The 23,654-nt window shown below is 38.9% G+C and overlaps 1 protein-coding gene across 2 annotated transcripts; it reads left to right on the plus strand.

Annotated features, from left to right (window-relative positions):
• The first annotated feature begins 550 nt into the window (after positions 1–550).
• On the plus strand, positions 551–22,318 carry LOC135086958 (protein RCC2). Of its 2 annotated transcripts, none has more exons than XM_063981794.1 (12): positions 551–676; positions 4,789–4,981; positions 5,839–5,985; positions 8,619–8,694; positions 9,011–9,142; positions 11,457–11,556; positions 14,286–14,389; positions 15,242–15,408; positions 16,472–16,652; positions 19,592–19,669; positions 20,239–20,339; positions 21,706–22,318. In XM_063981794.1, exons 2-12 carry the CDS (start codon positions 4,796–4,798, stop codon positions 21,874–21,876), a joined length of 1,443 nt encoding a protein of 480 aa, XP_063837864.1. In that variant the 5' UTR covers positions 551–676; positions 4,789–4,795; the 3' UTR covers positions 21,877–22,318. The 2 variants fall into 2 exon arrangements, with proteins under 2 accessions (XP_063837864.1, XP_063837865.1); XM_063981795.1 differs by having other exon boundaries at positions 4,792–4,981.
• Positions 22,319–23,654: the final 1,336 nt, after the last annotated feature.

The following is a 23,654-nucleotide window of genomic DNA, read 5'->3' on the forward strand; positions in this document are numbered from 1 at the left end:
TGTTAAATTCCATAAAAAGGTGTTCATTTTATGGTTAATAATTGGTAATTAGGAACTTTCGATGCCTCATGCCACTCCTAAAATATAAAAAGTGTGTAAAATATTCATAAAATATTAGGTACTTTCACGAACTTTATCTTACATAAATCCAAATATTTAGTAATAAAGTAAAGTAAGAGTTAAAATGTATTTATTTCTATAAGTACAATTTTAAAATAATAGCGCTCTCTGCACTAAGCGAATGCGTGTACCTATGTATCGCTGTATTCGCAGTAGCCAGACAGAAGACATCGGTCTTAACAGAACGCAAAACTGGACGTGTTAAAATAAATTGCATAAAACTACTTATTATAGATGGTTCTATAGAATCATGTACAAGAGTTTAGAATATAATATTGTCATCATCATAAAAAGATGCTGTTTTTATTTTATTTCTATGCATTAAATGACAAGTACTCAGTCTCCTGGCTCCTCAACATAATTTGAAATAGCCAATAAAATAAAAATTTGTACATAACGCATTGCTACTTTGCCATCCGATGCACGGTCCCAGTGCCGTAAAAAATGTTTTTTTTTCGCGGCATCCCTCCTTCTTGTCACTTTCGTCAATTCGTCAAACGCATAGCATCTGAATTTTTAGATAATTTTTATTAGATTCAATTATTGTTTTGTAACGGTAAGTGTGTTTTTAGTGTCTTACATTTTGTTTTAATCGGAATGTGATATCAAAGTTTTTTTTTGGTGTGTATTAATATCGTATTTATCAAAACATGCACGTGTTGGTCAGTATTTGGGATTCTTTTTTGTAGTTACCGTCTAATAATTTTGTGAGCGAGCGCGTTACGAATAATTACGTGAAGATGTAGTTTTTGTGTTACCTATTCCATTTACTTTGAGAATGTTATAGTTAACAATGTTGTAAAATGTAAAGTTTAGTCGCGGCTATTGTTTGACGAGAATAACGGTTCTCGGGTCGCTCGTGTCTCGTCACCTACACCCTGCAAAGCGAGCCTATTGTCCTATCCTTGTACCTTGATAGTAAGTAAATGTTTTCACTATTTCGTTGATCTACTTAACGTTTTTTGCATTTTATTTACAGTGCTATTCAGTGTTTGTTATTAAATCTGAATCAATAACATTTCCAATATTAAAATATTTTTTTAGACTTCCATTGGCCATGTATGTTGCAATACATGAGACTTGAACTTTGTTTGTATGTATATAAAATCAATAATTTTGTACAGCTACTGATCTATGCGAATGTGTTAAGCATGTTGAGACAAAGTAATTTTTCATGTGTTATTTAGTCATTTGTTTCATTTCAATATTATTAGTGTACCATCTCAAATTTCATTTATCTGCTGTGAGCCTGTGAGTAGCCTCATTTGATTTAGGGCATGTTATTTGATGCTTTGGTAGGAAGCATTTATATTACAGAATTTATATTTTAAAATTGCAATGTAATACAATGCAAGGGCATTGTCAATAAAATGCAACTTCACAACTTTACAAAATCATTAAAACTGCACAAGCTTCAAGTTTGAACTATCATTCATTATTGGTCAAATAGAGAAAAACTTAAATACCTACTACTTATTTTCTGTTATCGCTTCTTCACAACTGGAAAAGATTTTGTGGTACTAGGTGATAAATAGAATAGTTTTGTTTACTCTAATCAACTAGTAATGCAGTTAAATTCAAGGTTTCATAATGCAAACAAACAATCTCCTTGTTATTTGTTTGACATCTCATACAGCCTTAGTACATTAGTAGGAAACCTATTCACCAACCAACTTGCTAGGTTTCTTAATAATGTGATAGTTGATTTATTTATCTTTAATACAGAAAATTAGCAGTTTTATCCATTTCCGGGCAGGGCTTGTCTGGTTGCACATAGCTGCTAAATACTTCTGAATTTTCTTATGGGTATGCAGTTTTGTACCTACCAATTTTGCTTCACATTCTTTGTTGACTTTAGGATTTGATGTCAATGTCAATCCATCTCTATTATGCCCTGGGGTCCGAATGTGTTGATAAATCTAATTATTCCTTTAGCTCTAGTATAGCATGGTTTTTTAATGTCGTGTGATATGTCACAAAAAACTTATTTGACAGTCTTGTCGTCTGCATAAACCAAGATGAAAATGTTTCAAATATCTACACTATTTATATGTCAAAAATTAGTACTCATATTAATAGTAATGCATAAAGCGGTGTTCCTTTCTAATACCAAATACTAATACCAATAGTTTTAGTGTAAATTATTCTGGAGTGTAGAATCTAGACTGAATATGGATTTATTTTCTTTGTCCCTATTATAGTCTTTGGGAAAGATAGTAAGTTTGATACTTACTGTCTTTCCCGAAAACTATAATCCGGGCCTTTTCAAGGCGAGAGTGAATAGGCACTTACAGGGCAGATATGTACCATCCGAGACTGCATCCCACTTAACACCAGGTACAATTGTGGTCAAATACCTGCCTTGTTAAGCATAAAAAAAACAATAAGAAGATTTCAGATTGAATACCCTGTATTGTACTTAATTATGTAATCTGCCTACCTACTTATGTACTCAGGATGCATCCTGGTCCAACAATACCTTTGGACCCTATTGCAAAGCAATAAGATTGAAAATATTACAAATTCTATTTTGTTTATTGGCATGTTTGAGATGTGAAGTAGAGGAGCAAATTTGACTATGAAATTACCTACTTATGGAATTTCTGATAACATGTGGCGACAGATGGGCTCTTTCTTTTGTCCAGAGAATACTGAACATTCTATTTAAAGTTTATCTTAAATCTTCAATTAAACCTTTACTAAGTGATCATATACTATATTGGTAGATTTGTAAAATAACAATCTTACCACAATGAATGGAGGATGGTATGTAAAGAAATAATACCTTTACCAACTTTTTTTTACATTAATGAAGCAGAAAACATTCTGCATTTAGAAGCAGTTTCAAGTTTTATAAATAACTTTGAATTTTGCATTTGTTTTTTCATCATCAATAAATTTATGCGACGTTGACATATCGTTAAGAGGTCAATTGGCAGTGAAATGAAGATCAGATTTTTTAAAAGAGCAGATAAGAGGTATGAAATCTAAATTAGGCATCTTGGATTTTAGAATTGCATTTATACAGATAAAATTAATGAAAGTTAGGATCTTATTCGGAACCTAGCTACGATAGTCATACGGTACGGTGCGGTATGGATCATACCGTATGGTAGGGCCACGCCTAAGCGTAGTGTAGTCGACCTATTGGGATCTTTTATGCTTCAATGAGGGTTTTCGCGTATGAAAGATCCGCTAGATGGCGGGACGTGGATGTGGGGTTTGACTGCTGCGTGATTGGTGGATTTTGACATATCTGTCAATGTCATGTCAAAAATAACCAATCATGCAGCATTTGGACCTCGCGTCTTCGTATTGCCATCTGGCGGATTTTTCATACGCGAAAACCCTCATTCACCGTATTCCCTATCAATTCTATCATCCACAAAGCTGTGCGAGGTTTTGATGTAAATAAATAATAAATAAATGGCTGATGGCGTAGTTCTAAGGCCCGGTTTCCAAGGCGGAGCAGAGTGGAAAAGTCTTTTGAACACCCAATCAGATTTCCTTATTTCCACATCTCCACTCCACACAGAGCGGAACGGTGCAGTCGTGGTGCAGTGTTTCATACACTGCAATAGACTGATATCTGACAGCTACGCACTGCTCACATATCTCTCGTTTCGTCTCCTCTCCGCTCTTCTCCGCTCCGCTTTGGTAGAAACCGGCCTAATACGTAATTGCTAGGCATGAAATTCCACAAATGCTAATATAATAATCCTGAGGTTGACTAGAGGATAATAACGAATGGCATGCGTTCGCACATTCGTTCGTCTCCAAATGACGTCCACAGCTGGACAAAGGCCTATCCCAAGGATTTCAATAACGACCGGTCCTGCGCTGCCCGCATCCAGGCTCTTCCCGCGACCTTCACCAGATCGTCGGTCCACCTAGTGGGAGGCCTGCACACGCTACGTCTTCCGGCCCGTGGTCGTCACTCGAGAACTTATCTGCCTCAACGGCCATCGTCTATATGTGCCCCGCCCGCCAAATGGTATTAAGTCCGCCTTATGTACAGTGTTTTATGTGCATATAATTTTTAAATCTATACTAATATTATAAATGCGAAAGTAACTCTGTCTATCTGTCTGTCTGACTGTCTGTCTTGCTTTCACGACTAAACTTGCTAAACCACAAAACCGATTTTGATGGAATTTGGCATCGAGATAGTTTGAGTCCCGAGAAAAGACATAGAATAGTTTTTATCCCGGTTTTTGAAACAGGGACGCGCGCGATAAAGTTTTTCTGTGACAGACAAATTTCCACGCGCGTGAAGCCGCGGGCGGAAAGCTAGTAAATAATAAAGTAATGCTTAATGTAGGTAAAGTACGGCCAACTAGCAGCGATACAAAAGGTCGATTCGACTGTCGAACTGACAATCTATTCTGTCTCTTCCCATCTTGTGTATTTGTCGTAATGTCTCGTTCTCCCGCCAAAATATGTCAAAGTCATCCCTTAGGCTGGGTTGCACCATCTTACTTTAACTTTTACAAACGTCAAAAATCTGTCAAATTCCATACAAAAAGCACCGGTTATCGTCATAGTTACCGTTAAAGATAGGTGGTGCAACCCACCCCTACTATTCCAAATGACCATGACATTGGGTTTGTTTAAATTTGGTATCGCTTCTCGTTGGCCGTACTTTAATTAATATTTCCACTTTTCCAGCAGCATCATGTCGAGCAACGGCCGCAAGCGCGCCGCGCCAGCTTCGGGGCGAAGCGCCAAGGCACGGAAGCCACGCAAGCCGGTGTCGGAGGACGAGGACAGCAACGACTCGTCGCTGTCCGACCAACAGCCGCCGGAGCCCCCGAGGACCCCGTCGCCCATGGTCGACGAGCCCATGGTCAAGTTGCCGGAGGTAGGATTGTCATTTGTCATTGGCCTTTTATCGTTTTTTTTATCCCCATGGGGAAGCTTTTGGCCTGTATCTCACCTGGTGGTAAGTGATCATCATTATCTCAGCTATAGAACGTCCACTGCTGAACATAGGCCTCCCCCAATGCTTTGAACGATGATCGATTGGTAGCGGCCTGTGTCCAACACTTCCCTGCTACCTTTATGATGTCGTCGGTCCACCTTGTGGGTGGCAGTCCCACGCTGCGTTTTCCGGGACACGGCCTCCATTCCAGAACCTTGCTGCCCCATCGGCCGTCAGTTCTAATTGTCGGAGGTAGGATTGTCATTGGCCTATTATCGTTTTTTTTTATCCCCAATGGGGAAGCTGGCTGGCCTGTATCCTCACCTGATGGTAAGTGATGATCAGGCCGAAGGTGGAAGCGAGCTTCACCCGGAAATCTCAACCACAGGAACTGGCTATCTTACCCCTAACTGCCGGAACACAACAATGCTGTTAACATTGTTGTCATAGCGACAGACTTAGGTAAGATGGTGGTAGCTGGCTAGCTACCACCATCTTACACACACAGTGCCACTGGTCACGAGCCCAGATCTAAACTGTCTCACAATACCTCTAATCAGCAAATCAACATCAATTCAAGTGGCCAATTGCAGAAGATTAAATAATATTTAATGCCAGATACACTAAACTTGACCTAGCCCAGGACAGGCAAAAGTGGAGCAAGATGGAGGAGGCTTTCCATACAGGGTGCCACAAGAATGAACAAAGAAATATTTCTAATTAACTTCATTTATTGTAGCCAAATCTGTTTGTGGAAATAAAAGCTTTTTATAAGCCTCAAACGTTATTATTTACAGGAACTACTGCGGTCGTTTTACAAGACCCCAGGCCGGCTGATGATAGCTGGCATGGTGTCGTGGGACCTGGTCGCCAAGCGCGAGAACAACCCCACCAAGCGGAGCCACCCCAACCTCTTCACCTTCCACAAGTTCACTGATCGCCGGGTAAGTCACCATCATCATCATCATCATCATCATCATCATTTCAGCCATAGGACGTCCACTGCTGAACATAGGCCTCCCCCAATGCTTTCCACGTTGATCGATTGGTAGCGGCCTGCGTCCAGCGCTTCCCTGCTACCTTTACGATGTCGAAATAAATAATATCAAAATAAATTTTATAAAATCCGATTTGTATGAAAATTAAAATAATTAAAATGAAGATATCAATTTTCTGACTTTACCATACCATTTACAGTCGTGGTCAACTAATTAGGGACGTTACATGACTAAAACACAAGATCGTCTCTCCAGTCCGAAAAAAAAATCTTCATGAGGCATTGTAGCTTGTACCTATTAATAACAAGTAATTTGGCTAGTATTCTAAATATTTAAAGGCCAGAAAAGAAACTAGCTAGTTGCGATCAATATTTTTAAAATAAATAAATCATTGCCACCTACACATTTATTGACCTAGGGATGGACAACTAATTAGGGACACGTAACACTTTCACTGTAAATGTAAATAAATTGGAAATTATTTAAGTGTTTATTACATAAAAAGTTTTCATTAATAAATATAGAATACAAAACAAAATCATCAAACGTATTTTTATAACCAATATGGTTGGTTTTGTTGGTTATAACCATTTGACATCGGCGCGGCATGGATGCAATCAAATCATTACAGGTTTCTAAAGAAATGTTATTCCAAACACCATTAAATGCCACGAAATGCTGATTTTTAGTGCCAGTACGTTGAGCTGCAACTTTTTCCTTCGTTTCATACCATAAGCTCTGTAGGGCTTAAGTCTGAGTTGTTTTCGGGCCAATCTAGTACCGTCACTGACTGTTGCGCTAGGAACGATTAAACAGAGTACGCGGTATGTTTTGGATCGTTATCGTGTTGAAATGTTCATGAGACTGGTAAGACTTCTTCAGCATATGATAGCATCGTTTTCTCCAATATTTATTTGTATTGGAATTGCTCAAGTTTAACTTCATTTCTTTTTATAGGTTACACTCTATGTCCAGAAAAACAGCCCCAGATTTTTATATTGCCGCCTGTATGTTTCACCTGCTTCTTCGTTTACTTTGGTATCATTTCGGACTTTACAGGTCGTCGCACGTATTGTCTGTCATCGGATGAAATAAGATTTATCTTGATCTCATCAGAAAACAGCACATTTATCCATTGAGCAAAAGCCTAATGTCCATACTTTCTTGCAAACGCCAATCTTGCTTCTTTGTGTTCCATCTTCAGTAATGGAACTTTTCGAGGAACTCTTCCTACAAGCTTTGCCTCCACCAGTCGCCTTCTGACGGTCCTCGCAGATACTCCAGCAGTCGGTTCTGGTCCAAAAATCTCGCTCTTGATCAGAACGAAACCCTTAAAGGGGTCTCTCTTTGCGAGAGTGACCATTCTGCGATCATCTTGTGGGGTTGTTTTTATTGGCCTCTTCCTTCTAGGCATACTTTCTGTGGTTTCATGATTTTGAAACAAGCCACTGCATCGTAGATTCATGTTTTTGGAACATTTCAGATGATCTGCAATTTACCGGTATGACACTAAAAAACACTGATAAAGATTGATTATAACTTAGCGCATTGTTGCTTTTCTTTCAGCCCATCACCTTTAATAATTTGATGAGTTTTTAACTCGCAAGATAAGAATATCGTTTTTCAAATTGACGCCGAAATTACAAATGAACAGAATAAAAGTTATTACTTTTTATTTTTTTAATTTAGAAGGAAAAACTTAAGCGTCCCTAATTAGGTGGCCAGACCGTCCGTACCATAATTACCGATTCATGTGATTTGATTAAGATTTTTTATTAAGTTAGTAAGTTTTTTTGTTGTTATTGTATTCTGTTAAATAGAGTACTTGATAGTCAATATGTTTACAAAGTAACAGCCAGTAATATTGAATGAAGCTTACAATAATAGGATATGAACACTTAGTATTGCTTAGTATTCTATCTGTCCCTAATTAGTTGACCACGACTGTATATGACCATGTTAACATGGGCTAGTGTCGGCTCATATACCCATTTACCTAACACCCGGTATAAAGATTGTTTTTATCCACTAACTTGTAACACTTAATAACAACAACATCAAATGTATTTTCGAATTGGCAATCACTGTAAGCTCACTTACAATGTAAATAAAAAAGGTATTACGTAAGTATGTACGATAGAATATATTGGAAACTTCTCTCTCTATAACCATTTGGCGTCGTCGTCGGCCGTTTGGTGTAGTGGTTCGAAACAGACTACTATTCCGGAGGTTGCGGGTTCGGTTCCCGCACAGTACAAAAATTTGTGTGCATGAACATATTTGTTTGTATTGGACTGGGTGTTTTCTATGTATAATAGTATGTATTTACAAAAAAAAAGTATTTAAGTATGTTTATGTCCGTTGTCTAGTTACCCATAGTACAAGCTTTGCTTAGTTTGGGACTAGAAGCGCAGTGTAAAATGTCCAAGGATATTTATTATTTGTAACCGTATTCTGGCAAATAAATGATTTTATTATTATTACTCCACGAGTCAAGAAATTGTAATGAGTGCTCAGATTTGGTTATATTTTTGGAAGCGATTCTTTTTTTCGTACTAATTCCTGTAATTTTTGTTCAGTACCGACTGATAGTGAGCGGATGCAGCGCTGGTCACTCCATCCTTATTTCTGATGACGGAAAAGCTTATACATTTGGTAAGTCACCACTCACTCAGTTACTTATAATGTTCGTTTGAGAAACTTGAATTTCTGCATACAAATCCATTTTAAAATATCATTTCCTATGTGGAATGCGATGCATGATGTCGGGGAGGCTGATGATGTATGAACAATAAAAATGTATGACAGAAGAAAGCTTATTAATAGTTGCATGCTGAGGCCTGACAGACAACGTAGAGACTATAACGAGAAGCACTGTTGTTGTTAATATTTTAAAACAATATTGTGGAAATAAACCGTGATTTTTATTTCTCAATATCCCACTATATTGATTTCTAAATACTTTTCCCAGGTCGCAACAACTGCGGGCAGCTGGGTTTCGGCGACACGATAACGCGCAACGAGCCGCAGCTCGTCCCGGGCCTGATGGACCACAACATCATACACGCGGCAGTGGGCAGGAACCACTCGCTCTTCGTCACAGGTGAGACATGGCTTTGTAGCACACACCAATAGAAGCTGGCGTTATCTAGGCCGCTACAACTGCGGGCAGCTGGGCTTCGGCGACACGATAACGCGCTACGAGTCGCAGATCGTCCCGGGCCTGAGAGACCACAATATCATACACGCGGCAGTGGGCAGGAACCACTCGCTCTTCGTCACAGGTGAGACATGGCTTTGTAGCACACACCAGCTAGCTGAAGAAGCTAGAAAGCTAGAAGCTTGCGTTACCTAGGCCGCTACAACTTCGGCAGCTGGGTTTCGGCGACACGATAACGCACTACGAGTCGCAGATCGTCCCGGGCCTTAGAGACCACAATATCATACACGCGGCAGTGGGCAGGAACCACTCGCTCTTCGTCACAGGTGAGACATGGCTTTGTAGCACACACCAATAGAAGCTGGCGTTACCTAGGCTGCTACAACTGCGGGCAGCTGGGCTTCGGCGACACGATAACCCGCTACGAGTCGCAGATCATCCCGGGCCTGAGAGACCACAATATCATACACGCGGCAATGTGCAGGAACCACTCGCTTCTACAAAGCGGTCTTGGTATCTTTAAAATCACTTTACTTACAATCAAAGATGGGTTTAATCATATCGATAGATACGTAATAAGTAGCTCTGATTCAATTAATTGCAATGGCTTTTACCTCATGCATAAAAGTGATCTACGTACAACACTTACACCCGTATTCACAAACGATGCTTGCATAAGTGAAGCGGAAAATCGAACGCACAGCGTTGTATAGAGCTATGTTGTTTCATATGTCACCCTGTGCATTCATGCGCACTATGATATCTCATAGTAATGTTTGTGAATACGGGCGTTAGAAATAGTGTTTTCTTGTACCTTACATGTACCGAAGTATAATCCGGGCGTTTTCAAGGCGAGAGTGAATAGTCACTTACAGGGCAGATATGTACCATCCTAGACTGCATCCCACTTAACACCAGGTGCGATTGTGGTCAAATATCTGCCTTGTCATGCATTAAAAAAAACATTGTGTAGTAAACTCGCAGTGCTACTTATGTAACACGCGTACGTGTTGATCACCAATACCGCACTAGTGACATAATGGAAATGTAATTATAACCAGAAACGAGTTTATCTAAAAAAATAAAAGTACTTATTAGTATTTTTTGTGGAAATAAACCAACTGTGATATAGGTATAAATGAATCTAAAATCGTAAATCTTGGGTCACCCCTGGTTTTATTGATCTTATTATCTGAATAATAAAATTATGTTTCATCATTTGAGTACTTTAGGTATGAAACATAAAATCTTTATTGATTTGCTTCTGTTCTTAGTTGTAGGTATTTTTGTTTTATTGTAAAATAATCGTAAGAAGCGGTTACAAAATATTTCAATAAATGTGTCACATCTTTGAATTGAGTCAAATTGTTCTTCTTTCTTTTTAGCACTTGTCATATGTTTGTCTCGATGCGCTGATAGGGCCCAAAAGATAAGGAGACATGTTAAGTGCCCCATAAGGCTACCTTTTTTTATCTATACTTCTATATTATAAATGCCAAAGTAACTGTCTGTCTTGCTTTCACGCCTAAACCACTGAACCGATTTTGATGAAATTTGGTATAGAGAGAGTCCCGGGAAAGGACATAGGATAGTTTTTATCCCGGTTTTTGAAACAGGGACGCCGCGATGAAGTTTTTCTGTGACAGACAAAATTCCACGCGGGCGGAAAGCTAGTTTACTAAAATGTCGTCTAAATTGAATAAAATATTTTTGATTTTGATTTTGTTGTGTTAAAGTCTGTTCGCCGAGAGTTGATAAATATTATGAAATGTCTTGCAATAGCGACTGTCGCTTAATTATCGCATTCTGTATGGCGGGCGTCGTTTGTCACAACGCGCACTGAGTACCATGGTACGAGCCACGCAGCTGTCGTCAAGCGCCCCGGCCGGCGGGCCGCAATGTGTGAAACGGAATAGATTTATTTTACATAAGACCGAAATGAATAGTATGACAGTGGGCAGGGCTTTGCCCAACATTGGGATACACTATAAGCCACTTGATAGTAATGAAATACTTTTTATCCAACACATGGACGCCACGTGTTTGATCCGTATCCACGTATGCCCTAACCGGAATAATTCCCGTAAATTTAAAAGAGATAATAATGATAATCTACCAACTTTTTCATTATATAGACAAAAATAATTAGCGGGCCGCAATTTATAATGAGTTTAGAACATCTGATATTTAATTTTTTTTATCAACTCTCGGCGAACAGACTATAGACCAAAATGAATGTTTTTATTTCTTGTTTCAGACACGGGCGCGGTGTACGCGTGTGGAGACAACAAGAGCGGCCAGTGCGGCCTCGGCAGCACCGCGCCGCAGGTGCTGAAGCCGACCCGCGTGCGATACAAGTGAGACGAATATACAGTAGGGTGTCCCATAAATGGCTGAAAAAAAATTTTTTTTAGATATTGAAATGCATACCCTCTATTTCTTTTAGTACTACTCAGACATAGTTAAATACAAAATTTCATCTTCCTACGTCAACATTAACCCGTGCCGACTGAGCTCTGAAGATTTTGAAAAATGCTGATTTTATCCCTTTAGTTATGTAGCTTAATCAATTAAAATATTTAAATTTTATAAAATATTTATATAAAGAAGATATCAGACAATATATTTTCCCCCTTGGGTCCCTTTTTTACATTCTGGCTACAGATTTCCATGCTCCTGAATATTGGCCTGATTTTTGCTACACTGTGCGTAGCAAAAATAGCTTTTTCTCTTCCTTTGCAGTGATCAAACAATGAAAATCTTGCATAAGCTTTATAGCTCTCTCAGCTGTATCATTAACTACCCTTAAAGAAAGCACTTTTTTGCTTTTAAATAGGCAACATCTTCATCTCATTTAGAAATGGGTCTCAGGGGAAAATTCTTATCAATTTTCAATGGGAAAAATAAATGTATAGTCTTGACAGACACTAAATCACTCAATGGGTTTCCAGCAACAATAAATAAGGCAGTATTATTATCAATTCATTAAAAACATGATAAAAAAATTAGTACTAGTCCTATTTACCATAGAAATAATCATACCTTCTTCAGATGGAATGTATATCTTCCCAGAATCATACATACACTCTCTTTGTACTTTTACTACAGTATTGACGGTGTTTGTTCATTACCTTCATCATCAAAGAGTGATAAAACGGCAATTTCTTCTGACATGAAGTAACAAAGATGTTGACTAAACTTGCTCAAGGCTGCTTTGGAAATCAATTTGTCAACACTCTCATATACCTTTTGGAAAGTGGATGTCAAGAGTTCCTTAAGGCTTTCATCAGAGCTGGTAAGTTGGTCGTGATGATTAATTGAGAACAAATGAATACGCACCGCTACTGCCGTGCAACATGTTTCGATGCAAGTCGGCACGGGTTAGCGTACTCCAAATAAAGTAAAAATGTATTTCCGAGTGTTTTAGAGGCAAACAAACAAAACTAAGACCTATGCGTTACAAATTTAAAACTTTGAAAATTATGGGACACCCTAATATACAGGGTGGAATTTTGTAATGCCACAGAATAATAATAAGTACTTAAGGCAGTTAAATACTGCACAGTATTTAGTACACCATTTTCTTTATTTTTTTCCATCATACATAAGAATACGCATGCGTGAGTCAATGTTCGCTCGTATGTGAGGGCTTGTCGAATAGTAATCCTGTAGGGGGCCATCGTGCATGTTTTGTTTTCGATGTAAACTCGCGGAGATGAACAGGCCTGGTAATTCCACCTGAAGGGAAAGTACTCTTAATACTGTAGATAGAAAATTTTACTCAAAGAAAACATTCCTTTATTTTTTTAAAGAAATAGAACTGCATTCAACGATTTCCAAAAATTTGCTTGCTACACTCGGGAATCGAACCAACTAAAATCTGTTAAAAATTACACCCTGTATTTTTATTGCACCGATCGTTAGGGTTAAGTATAAGGATGAAATTTCTCAAACAAACTTGATAAATCAAATGAAAGGAAAAGCATGAATCTTAAATTATTGTAATTACAGAAAATTGTATGGTATGGTGGTAAATTTTTGAAAAATTTTCGAAAATCTTTGAATGCAGTAGTCTTTCTTTAAAAAAATAAAGGAATGTTTTCTTTGAGTAAAATTTTCTATCTACAGTATTAAGGGTACTTTCCCTCCAGGTGGCATTACAAAATTCCAACCTGTATGTTAACACATGGACTAATCGGTTCCCTCAGGTGGGATGTCGACCAAGCAAACGATTTTTTCAAGTTTTCAATATTTTGATCGAGATGCAACTCTTTAATTTTCTCTCCTTGTGTCTTGACACTCTTGACAGTAAGCCTAGGCGCAGACCACAGTTTTTGTCGGGCTGTTAATCAGTATGGACATGTATGAAAGTGCGCACATTACACCGATTTGGTATCGGCCGGTTCTTCATTCAAATTAAAAAAGGGCCCAACTATCGACCAACTAAAAGCTGGTGGTCTGCGCCCAGGCTTAAAAGGGCGCAAGTAGCAACTAGTCAAAATGTAAAATGATCGTATGCCAATGACAGGTCGCGTGTACGGTCATGGGTCGCGCGACCTGTCATTGGCCTATGATCGCGCCGGCGATGGCGATCGATGACGCATTGGTGTGATTGAAGCACAGGGTTCGAAATTATCAAGATAATTACGCTCCATGATAATTATCAGATAATTATCAATAGTATAAGATACGTTTGTCATATTGTTTCATAAGAAATTTTGATTCCGAATGTTGCTTTATCTTTTTGGTTGCTGATTGTTGTCAAGTTATCCATCTAGTCTCATAGAGCTTGGAAAATAGATAAACATTTTGACGCTAGATAACTAGTGATCATTGTGGAGCTAAATAGATAGATTTTATAACTTATCTATGTTGATTAACGCCCACCACTAGACACAAGTGAAATACACGTTCGAAAACTTCGAATACAGTTCATTTTCACGAGAGCATTTTTTTTGTTATTATCAACCGATAATTATCCATCTGTTATTATCACGATAATTATCATGATAATTATTCGAACCCTGTTAAAGCATAAGTTATTTTTAAATAGAATAGCACCACTTACAAATATTTGTTTTTCCAGTGGAGCTCCTATTGTGAAGGTCGGCTGCGGCGCCGAGTTCTCGATGATCCTGGACTGCAACGGGGCCCTGCACTCCTTCGGGCTACCCGAGTACGGACAACTTGGTAAGACTTCCATCTATATCTAAAGCCTGGTCCGTGAGCACGTAGAATCCCGTCCAATGACCCCAAGCTACCCATCCCTATCGCTCGCGCGTAATTATGTTGCTGTCGCGCTCGCACACTCACTGCGGGCGCCCGTCGCACAGTCGCGACAGTAACATAATTACGCGCGAGCGATAAGGATGGGTAGCTTGGGGTCATTGGACGGGATTCTACGTGCTCACGGACCAGGCTTTATAAAAGCGAAATGTCACTGACTGACTCACTCACTCATCACGAAATCTCAGAAACCACAAGTGCTAGGAGCTTAGTGAGCACCTACGTTCTAAAAGGCAAAATTTGAGGCTCCTAGCACCTAAACGGGACAATTCCCACCTCTCTTTCCCACCACTGCAACTCCTGTATAGCCAGGATCTACAGCTTGACCGCCAATAAAAACCCAACCAGTGAAGGTCAAGTTTGTCCCGGGGGAAAGTTAAACTGTCATTGGACCCGCGACGAAATTAATCAGAAGAACAGAAGGAGTTCGAAGTTAGGCCCAAAACAGACGGTGAAACGCAACTGCAACTGCTAGTTACTTTTGAGTTGCATCTAAGTTTCTGCCATAGCGTCCTTTGAGAGACCACACATGACGCGACCAGTTTGAAACTTTCAGTTTCATTCATCTGAATCATCACATAGTTGCAGTTTCGTTACAGTTGCGTTTCACCGTCTGTTCTGGGCCTTAAGGTTCGACTTCCCTCCATTGCAAAGCGGATGACAGGTGACAAAGGTTTAGTAACCTTTAAGAAAAGATATGCACCACGGACAATAAACATCATTCATGACTTCTAAAGCCGTTTTAATGTTGAACAGGCCACAACACAGACGGCAAGTACTTCGTGACGTCCACCAAGCTGTCGTATCACTTCGAGACGGTGCCGAAGCACGTGGCGCTGTTCTTTGAGAAGTCCAAGGAGGGTCACGTCTCGCCCGTAAGGGACGTCGATATTGTGGACTTCTCCTGTGGGAACAATCACACGGTAAGAACTCTAAAGGGTTTGGACTTCTGTTTCAGAAAAGCTACTGAATATGATAACATTTTTCATCATCATCATCTCAGCCATAGGACGTCCACTGCTGAACATAGGCCTCCCCCAATGCTTTCCATGCTGCCCGGTTGGTAGCGGCCTGCGTCCAGCGCCTTTCTGCTACCTTTATGATGTCGTCAGTCCATCTTGTGGGTGGACGTCCCACACGTTTTCCGGTACGCGGCCTACTTCAGAACCTAGCAGCCCCATCGGCCGTCGGTTCTGCGTACTATGTGCCCTGCCCATTGCCACTTCAGAATAGACTGTTTGACACCATTCACTCTATAGAATAATAATAAGTACTACTACGTACAAAAGATTTTCTTCGCGAAGGTATTTAAAAAAATGTATGCTCAATGTCTTTAACAATATGGTGTAATTTAGCTTGTCTCAAGAGTCGAGCACCATTTTGTTGACAAACGTCAGTGATCGGTACTGCGCTGAAGCCATAGGGCCGACTTCGGTAAAATGATGTGTGACGTGAGGTGCCAAACTGCGGAAAATGGCGGAGGAAATACATGAACCGGCATGAATTATATTGTGTTTCTATTATTATTCAGGCAGTTAAAAAATACTGCACAGTATTTACACCATCGTTTTTATTGTCTTTACAATGCAAATGGGTGAAGAATACACGTGCGTGCGTCAATACTAGCTCATGATTGTCCTGTCGATTAGGTACCGCAGGAGGAGTAGTCGCGCGTTTTTGTTTTCGATGCAAACTCGCGGAGATGAACAGGCCTGGTAAAGCCTGGTCCGTGAGCACGTAGAATCCCGTCCAATGACCCCAAGCTACCCATCCCTATCGCTCGCGCGTAATTATGTTGCCGTCGCGCTCGCACACTCACTGCGGGCGCCCGTCGCACAGTACATAGTACACAACATAATTACGCGCGAGCGATAGGGATGGGTAGCTTGGGGTCATTGGACGGGATTCTACGTGCTCACGGACCAGGCTTTAGTACTTATTATTGTTCTGTGGCAAAACTAACTAACTGAAGCTTGTGTTCCACAGGTGGCCATAGACTCCAAGAAGCGCGCCTTCAGCTGGGGCTTCGGCGGCTTCGGGCGGCTGGGGCACGCCGAGCAAAAGGACGAAAGCGTGCCGCGCCTCATCAAGTACTTCGACTCGCAGGCGCGCGGCGTGCGTTCCGTGCACTGCGGCGCCACCTACAGCCTCGCCGTCAACGAGAACGGTGAGCAAGCACACGTGCACACAAACAAGCACACGTGCACGTAAACAAGCACACGTGCACGTAAACCAGTGCACGTAAACAAGCACACGTGCACATAAACAAGCACACATGCACATAAACACGCACACGTGCACATAAACACACGTACAGACAGCGTCAAATAGTTCGTGACACCCAATTAAAGTAGCAGGGTTCGAAATTATCTAGATAATTACGATTCTAGATATTATCACCAGTATAAGGGGCCGTCCATTAATAACGTGATCTTTTTTTAAGCATTTTTTAGCCCCCTCCCCTTGGTGATACATGGTAAGGTTTAAGACTACCCCCCACCCCCCACCTGACAGATTTTAGTATCTACAGTTTTTTAGTATCTAAAAAATAATAAAAAATTAATAAATTTTTTTCACGACAAGTTTAATCCACAAGGCATTCACGAGCGAGTAGTGAATGTAATGAGGGTTTTCGCGTTTGAAAAATCCGCCAGATGGCAATACGTAGACGCGAGGTCCAAATGCTGCATGATTGGTTATTTTTGACATGACATTGACAGAAATGTTAATGTGATTTTTAAACGCGAAAACCCTCATTGTAAAAAAATATTCACTGTGGAAATAAGTTAAAAATACGCGTGTGCTGCGCTAGATGGCGACACAGTATCTTCTTGTAACAGTCAGCCCTATCGCTTCGGCACAGTACCGATCACTGACATAAGGGGCATTTCACGCGAAGCGGACAGCGAAAATCAAGTCAGGTTTTGGATTTAGTTCATATTTGGATTAAATGTACTGCTATATGACCTGAATGGATGTGCATCATTATAATTTTTTTATGATGCTTAGTTTATTTTTTATGATCGTTCAAAAAATTGGTAAAATTTTAGGAACAGATTTTTCTGAAGCTATTACTGCTATTATTACATTTGATTAAAAACAAACTGACTATTGGACTTTTGAGAACAAATAACTGTGTTTCTTACTATTTACTACAAATTTGAAATTTCTTTTTTGTTCACATAGAAAACCGGAAGTAAAGTTTTAAAATCGAATTTTACAAAACTTCGGTATTTTTAATTTTTTTTATTTTTATTTTAAAACATACCTAGTAGTCTATAAATAACGTGTGTAAAGTTGTAGAATGGAGTCTGTATTGGTTTTTGATTTAGACGCAGTACAGTGCGAGCGCGCCGCAATGAGCGTCATACTGGCTATCGACATTTGGCTACTGTATAAAAATTATTTGTTCGAAAACACCTGAAACGTTAATATTGTTGCATGCATACTCTTAAACAATTATAATTTTCACTCGGCGAACTTCGTACCGTCTAACAGACAATGATTGTTGGCATTGAGATGATGCGTATTACGTCGCGGACTACCCACATCACATCTTATTGAATAATACACTAAAAACATAATTCTTCTTTTTTAGGTAGTTGGCTCGCTACCACCATATCAAATTTCATCAAAATCTGCCGAACCGTTCTTGACTTATAAATCGTGTAACTAACACGACTTTGTTTTATGTATAAAACAAAGAACGGCTGAACAGATTTTAATGAAATTTGGCATGAAGTTAACTGGCACCCCGGACTAAGATATCCCGACTACCCAAAAAGAAGGGTAATGTTTTAATAGTATTATCCAATAAGTTGTGGGTGGTCTGCGACGTAATACCATCTCAATGCCAACAATCATTGTCTGTTAGACGGTACGAAGTTCGCCTAGTCAAAATTATAATTGTTTAAGAGTATGCATGCAACAATATTAACGTTTCAGTTGTTTTCGAACAAATAATTTTTATACAGTAGCCAAATGTCGATAGCCAGTATGACCAGGCCTGTTCATCTCCGCGAGTTTACATCGAAAACAAAACACGCACGATGGCCCACCTACAGGATACTATTCGACAAGGCCTCACATACGAGCGAACATTGACTCACGCACGCGTATTCTTGTGTATGATGGAAGAAAATAAAGAAAATGGTGTACTAAATACTGTGCAGTATTTAACTGCCTAAATAATAATAAAAACACAGAATGTACTTTTTTAAGTTGCCTCAAGACACTGAGAGGTAAATAAGTAGTTAATATTATTCATGATAATTCATGCTAAATCATGTAATTTCCTCCGCCATTTTCCGCAGTGTGGCACCTCACGTCACATCATTTTACCGAAGTCAGCCCTATAGCTTCGGCGCAGTGCCGATCACTGACGTTTGTCAACAAAATGGTGCTTGACTCTTGAGACAGGCTAAATTACACCATATCGTTAATGACATTGAGCATACATTTTTTTAAATACCTTCGCGAAGTAAAACTTCTGTACGTAGTACTTATTATTATTCTGTGGTATGACGCTCATTGCGGCGCGCTCGCACTGTACTGCGTCTAAATCAAAAACCAATACAGACTCCATTCTACAACTTTACACACGTTATTTATAGACTACTAGGTATGTTTTAAAATAAAAATAAAAAAATTTAAAAATACCGAAGTTTTGTAAAATTCGATTTTAAAACTTTACTTCCGGTTTTCTATGTGAACAAAAAAGAAATTTCAAATTTGTAGTAAATAGTAAGAAACACAGTTATTTATTCTCTAAAGTCCAATAGTCAGTTTGTTTTTAATCAAATGTAATAATAGCAGTAATAGCTTCAGAAAAATCTGTTCCTAAAATTTTACCAATTTTTTGAACGCTCATAAAAAATAAACTAAGCTTCATAAAAAAAATATAATGATGCACATCCATTCAGATTATATAGCAGTACATTTAATCCAAATATGAACAAAATCCAAAACCTGACTTGATTTTCGCTGTCCGCTTCGCGTGAAATGCCCCATAAGTCAAACGAAACGGTGCTCGACTCTGAGACAAGCTAAATTACACCGTATTGTTGACTGCATTGTGTAGACATTTTTTTCGATTTGCAATTCCAGGAGCCCTGTTTCTGTTCGGCCAGACTAAAAGGACCGGCGAAGCCAACATGTATCCAAAGCCAGTGCAGGATCTCACAGGTAATTATTATTTTCGGATTTACACATTTGAAAATACCTAATTGTGCGCCTTATTTTTACTTCTGACAGTTTCGTAATGCGGACTACAGATGTAAATTGTCAAAAACACGTCACGATGGTCAAAATATACCATATATGACCGGTTATTAACTGTCAAATTCAGTCAATTTGACTCTAATATTACTGTACTACCACCGAATAATTTATTTAATTAGGTACCTAATTTATATGCAATTTTATATTACGTTATTATGTATTAAATTAAGAGAAAATAAAACGTCATCAAATTGACGTGCGCGGCGATGCGACATTGCCATTTCACATATAATACACGAATTTACAAAATTACAAACCACTTTTTTATTTCAATTAAGATGTTGTAGACTTTTATCAATCACAAAATCTAAGAAAAACTTAAAAAATTACCAAACTATTACAGAAATCACATTGACCGTTTTTGACCAATTTGACCGTAACGTTTTTGACCAATTTGACCGTAAATGACGGTCAGTCGAATTCAGTTGCTTTTGTAATTTTCAATACTAATGGGGACCGAACACTATTCGCAGGCTGGAATATCCGCAGCGTGGGAACCAGCAACACGTCGATTGTGATCGCGGCCGACGACTCACTCATCGCATGGGGCGTATCGCCCACCTACGGCGAACTGGTAAGTGCGAACAAACGTATAAAGCCCGGTTTATGAGCACGTAGAATTTTGTCCAATGACCCCAAGCTACCCATCCTTATCGCTCGCGCGTAATTATATTGCTGTCGCGACTGTGCGACGGGCGCCCGCAGTGAGTGTGCGAGCGCGATGGCAACATAATTACGCGCGAGCGATAGGGATGGGTAGCTTGGGGTCATTGGACGAAATTCTACGTGCTCACAGACCAGACTATAGAACGTTTCATCCACGAAGACGCGCCCCACCATTCTTCCGCTAATGTTTGAGTGCTATCGGTACACGCTAAATTTTATTATCCATGAGTGCACACGCACACTACAATTATGTATGTGACGACCCCACGCTTCCCTCGACCAAAAATTGGTGGGGCGCGACTTCGTGGATGAAACGATCTATACTGGACTTACAATACCATTTTTCACCCCCTTTTTATAGCGCAATACAGGCTCTTGCAAGACTTAGACTAGGCGCAGACCATCGATTTTTAGTGTGTCCGGGCATGTAGTGATCAAACTTAAAGGGCCTGATCTGTGGACGACAAAAATACTTCAAATTGGGGCTTGACCCACCTCTCGCCAAATTACAAACAAGGATTTAAGTTTTTAATTTTTATTATTCACCTCTTCCTTCAAAAACAAGCGACAGCAGGGGCACTTTGAAAAAAATATTTATTAGTAGAAGTAGAAAACACACAAGCCCCATACCATTATAAGGGGTTTTTCGGTACACCTAAATTTTTGGCCGATATGCATTGACCGAAACTTTTAACGCACAATTATTGTTTAGCCTACCAGTTGTTTTCGCAGTGCACACCCTTTTCAAGGTTTTTTTTTTCATCAAAAAATGCATTTAATATTACGTACCATTTACATGCATTATATTCTTCATTATGTAGTGTTCTAATTAATTTCGTTGGGGGTCCAATGACAGTTTAACTTTCCCCCGGGACAAACTTGACCTTCATTGGTTGGGTTTTTATGGCGGTCAAGCTGTAGATCCTGGCTACACAGGAGTTGCAGTGGTGGGAACGAGAGGTGGGAATGGTCCCTTTACATTTGAGGATCATACCAATAGACATGTTGACACCACCAATCAATTGACGTACTTTTTAAAACTGTCAAAACGAAACTCCCATAGATTTTGTATAACACTACAAGCAAGTGACGTCACTATTTTGTCAACTCAAATACTTTTAAACTACTTTTTTCAATTACAATGCGACCAAAAATCGTAATTTACAGGTAATTTAAAATTAATTAAGTTTTTAAGACCAGAATCAAGTGTTTAGAAAAGTTGTGATCTCGAATTATTGGAGAATGGTGTCAAATTGTCGATTTCTTACCTGCAGGGTACCGGCGAGATCAACAAGTCGACCGCGCGTCCCAAGGAAGTCTCGCGGATGGACGGCCTAAACATCACCCAGGTGGCTATGGGCTACTCGCACACGCTGCTCCTGAGTGACGACACCGCCGACGAGGTCAAGGCCAAACTCGAGAGCATGCCCACCTTCAACCCTTAACCAGCTCACTAAACAGCTTTCATACGACCATGCTGCTCGAAGTTAGAACTGACGGTTAGGACCTTTTAATCCCCACTTAGATCAATGTGAATTTTCGCGAATGAAAAATCCGCCAGATGGCAATACGTAGACGCGAGGTCCAAATGCTGCACGATTGGTTATTTTTGACATGACATTGACAGATATGTCAAAATCCACCAATCACGCAGCAGTCAGACCCCACATCCACGTCCCGCCATCCAGCGGATCTTTCATTCGCGAAAATTCACATTCTCATCCACATACTATGGATCGTTTCATCCACGAAGACCCGCCATTCTTCCGCTAATGTTTGAGTGTTATCGGTACACGCTACATCATCCATGAGTGCACACGCACACTACAATAATGACGCTCGCGCTTCTCTCAACCAAAAATTGGTGGGACGCATCTTTGTGAATGAAACGATGTGAGTGAGTCACGAACAGTGTGAGTCACGTTAAAGTGTACATCTGAAAATAAATGAAACTAGACCTATTTTTATCGACAAAAAAGAGGTCAAAAAATTTTTGAGATTTTTTTTTAATTTTTTATAGATTTTTTTTCTTCCAATTACTTATTGTAAAGAAAACGTAATAACTTTTAAACTAAGCGGTATATCCTGATAAAATAAAAACAGTAATAATGCTAAATAACAGGCGATACTAAAAAAATACATAAAATACACAAAAAAGGCCAACAAATAATAAAAAATGATACTTTTTGAAAAAAATCTGCTTTTAAATTCGTGTTTTTTTGGTTATTTGATAAATTTCTCCAAAAAATGCCCCTATAACCGGTGGTTTTTATTACTTTGTATTATTCTCTATCGTATTACCTTCGTAAAACCAAAAATCGCATGTGTCTATCCCTATCACAACGTTTGCAATGATCGTTTGAACTAAGCCTCTCCGGGCGCGCCATTCAACGCTTCGTTAACAACGAAACTGAAAATGGCTCTAGATTTGTAATTTTGATGAAGACAAATTAGATTTCAAATAAAAACAAAAGATTTCGAAGTAAAATAAACATTTTAGTTAAAATTAAAATTGTCTCTACCTGTAGCGGAGAATAATGTTGTGGCAGGCCTTTGTTCAAACGATCATAGCAAATGTTGTGATAGGGATAGAGACATGCGATTTTTGTTTTTACAAAGATAATACGATCGAGAATAATACAAAGTAATAAAAACTACCAGTTATAGGGGCATTTTTTGGAGAAATTTATCAAATAACCAAAAAAACACGAATTTAAAAGCAGATTTTTTTCAAAAAGTATCATTTTTTATTATTTGTTGGCCTTTTTTGTGTATTTTATGTATTTTTTTAGTATCGCCTGTTATTTAGCATTATTACTGTTTTTATTTTATCAGGATATACCGCTTAGTTTAAAAGTTATTACGTTTTCTTTACAATAAGTAATTGGAAGAAAAAAAAATCTATAAAAAATTTAAAAAAATTCTCAAAAAAATTTTGACCTCTTTTTTGTCGATAAAAATAGGTCTAGTTTCATTTATTTTCATATGTACACTTTAACGTGACTCACACTGTATATGAGCCGACAATACCCCATGTTAACAATTATGCAGATAAATAGTATGGTGAAATCAGAAAATTAATATCATCATTTTAATTATTTTAATTTTCATACAAATGTGATTTTACAAATTTTATTTTATTATGAACATTTAAAAAATTTAAATGATGATATCAAAATTTCTGACTTCACCATACCATTTCTATGCATATGTTAACATCAGC

This window comes from Ostrinia nubilalis, chromosome Z (genome assembly GCF_963855985.1).
Source record: "Ostrinia nubilalis chromosome Z, ilOstNubi1.1, whole genome shotgun sequence".
Classification (NCBI taxonomy): domain Eukaryota; kingdom Metazoa; phylum Arthropoda; class Insecta; order Lepidoptera; family Crambidae; genus Ostrinia; species Ostrinia nubilalis.

Coding starts and splice junctions, on each gene's coding strand:
- LOC135086958 (XM_063981794.1), top strand. CDS start 4,796: ATGTCGAGCAACGGCCGCAAGCGCGCCGCGCCAGCTTCGGGGCGAAGC. Junction 8,695..9,010: donor CGGAAAAGCTTATACATTTG/GTAAGTCACCAC, acceptor TACTTTTCCCAG/GTCGCAACAACTGCGGGCAG. Junction 9,143..11,456: donor CCACTCGCTCTTCGTCACAG/GTGAGACATGGC, acceptor TTCTTGTTTCAG/ACACGGGCGCGGTGTACGCG.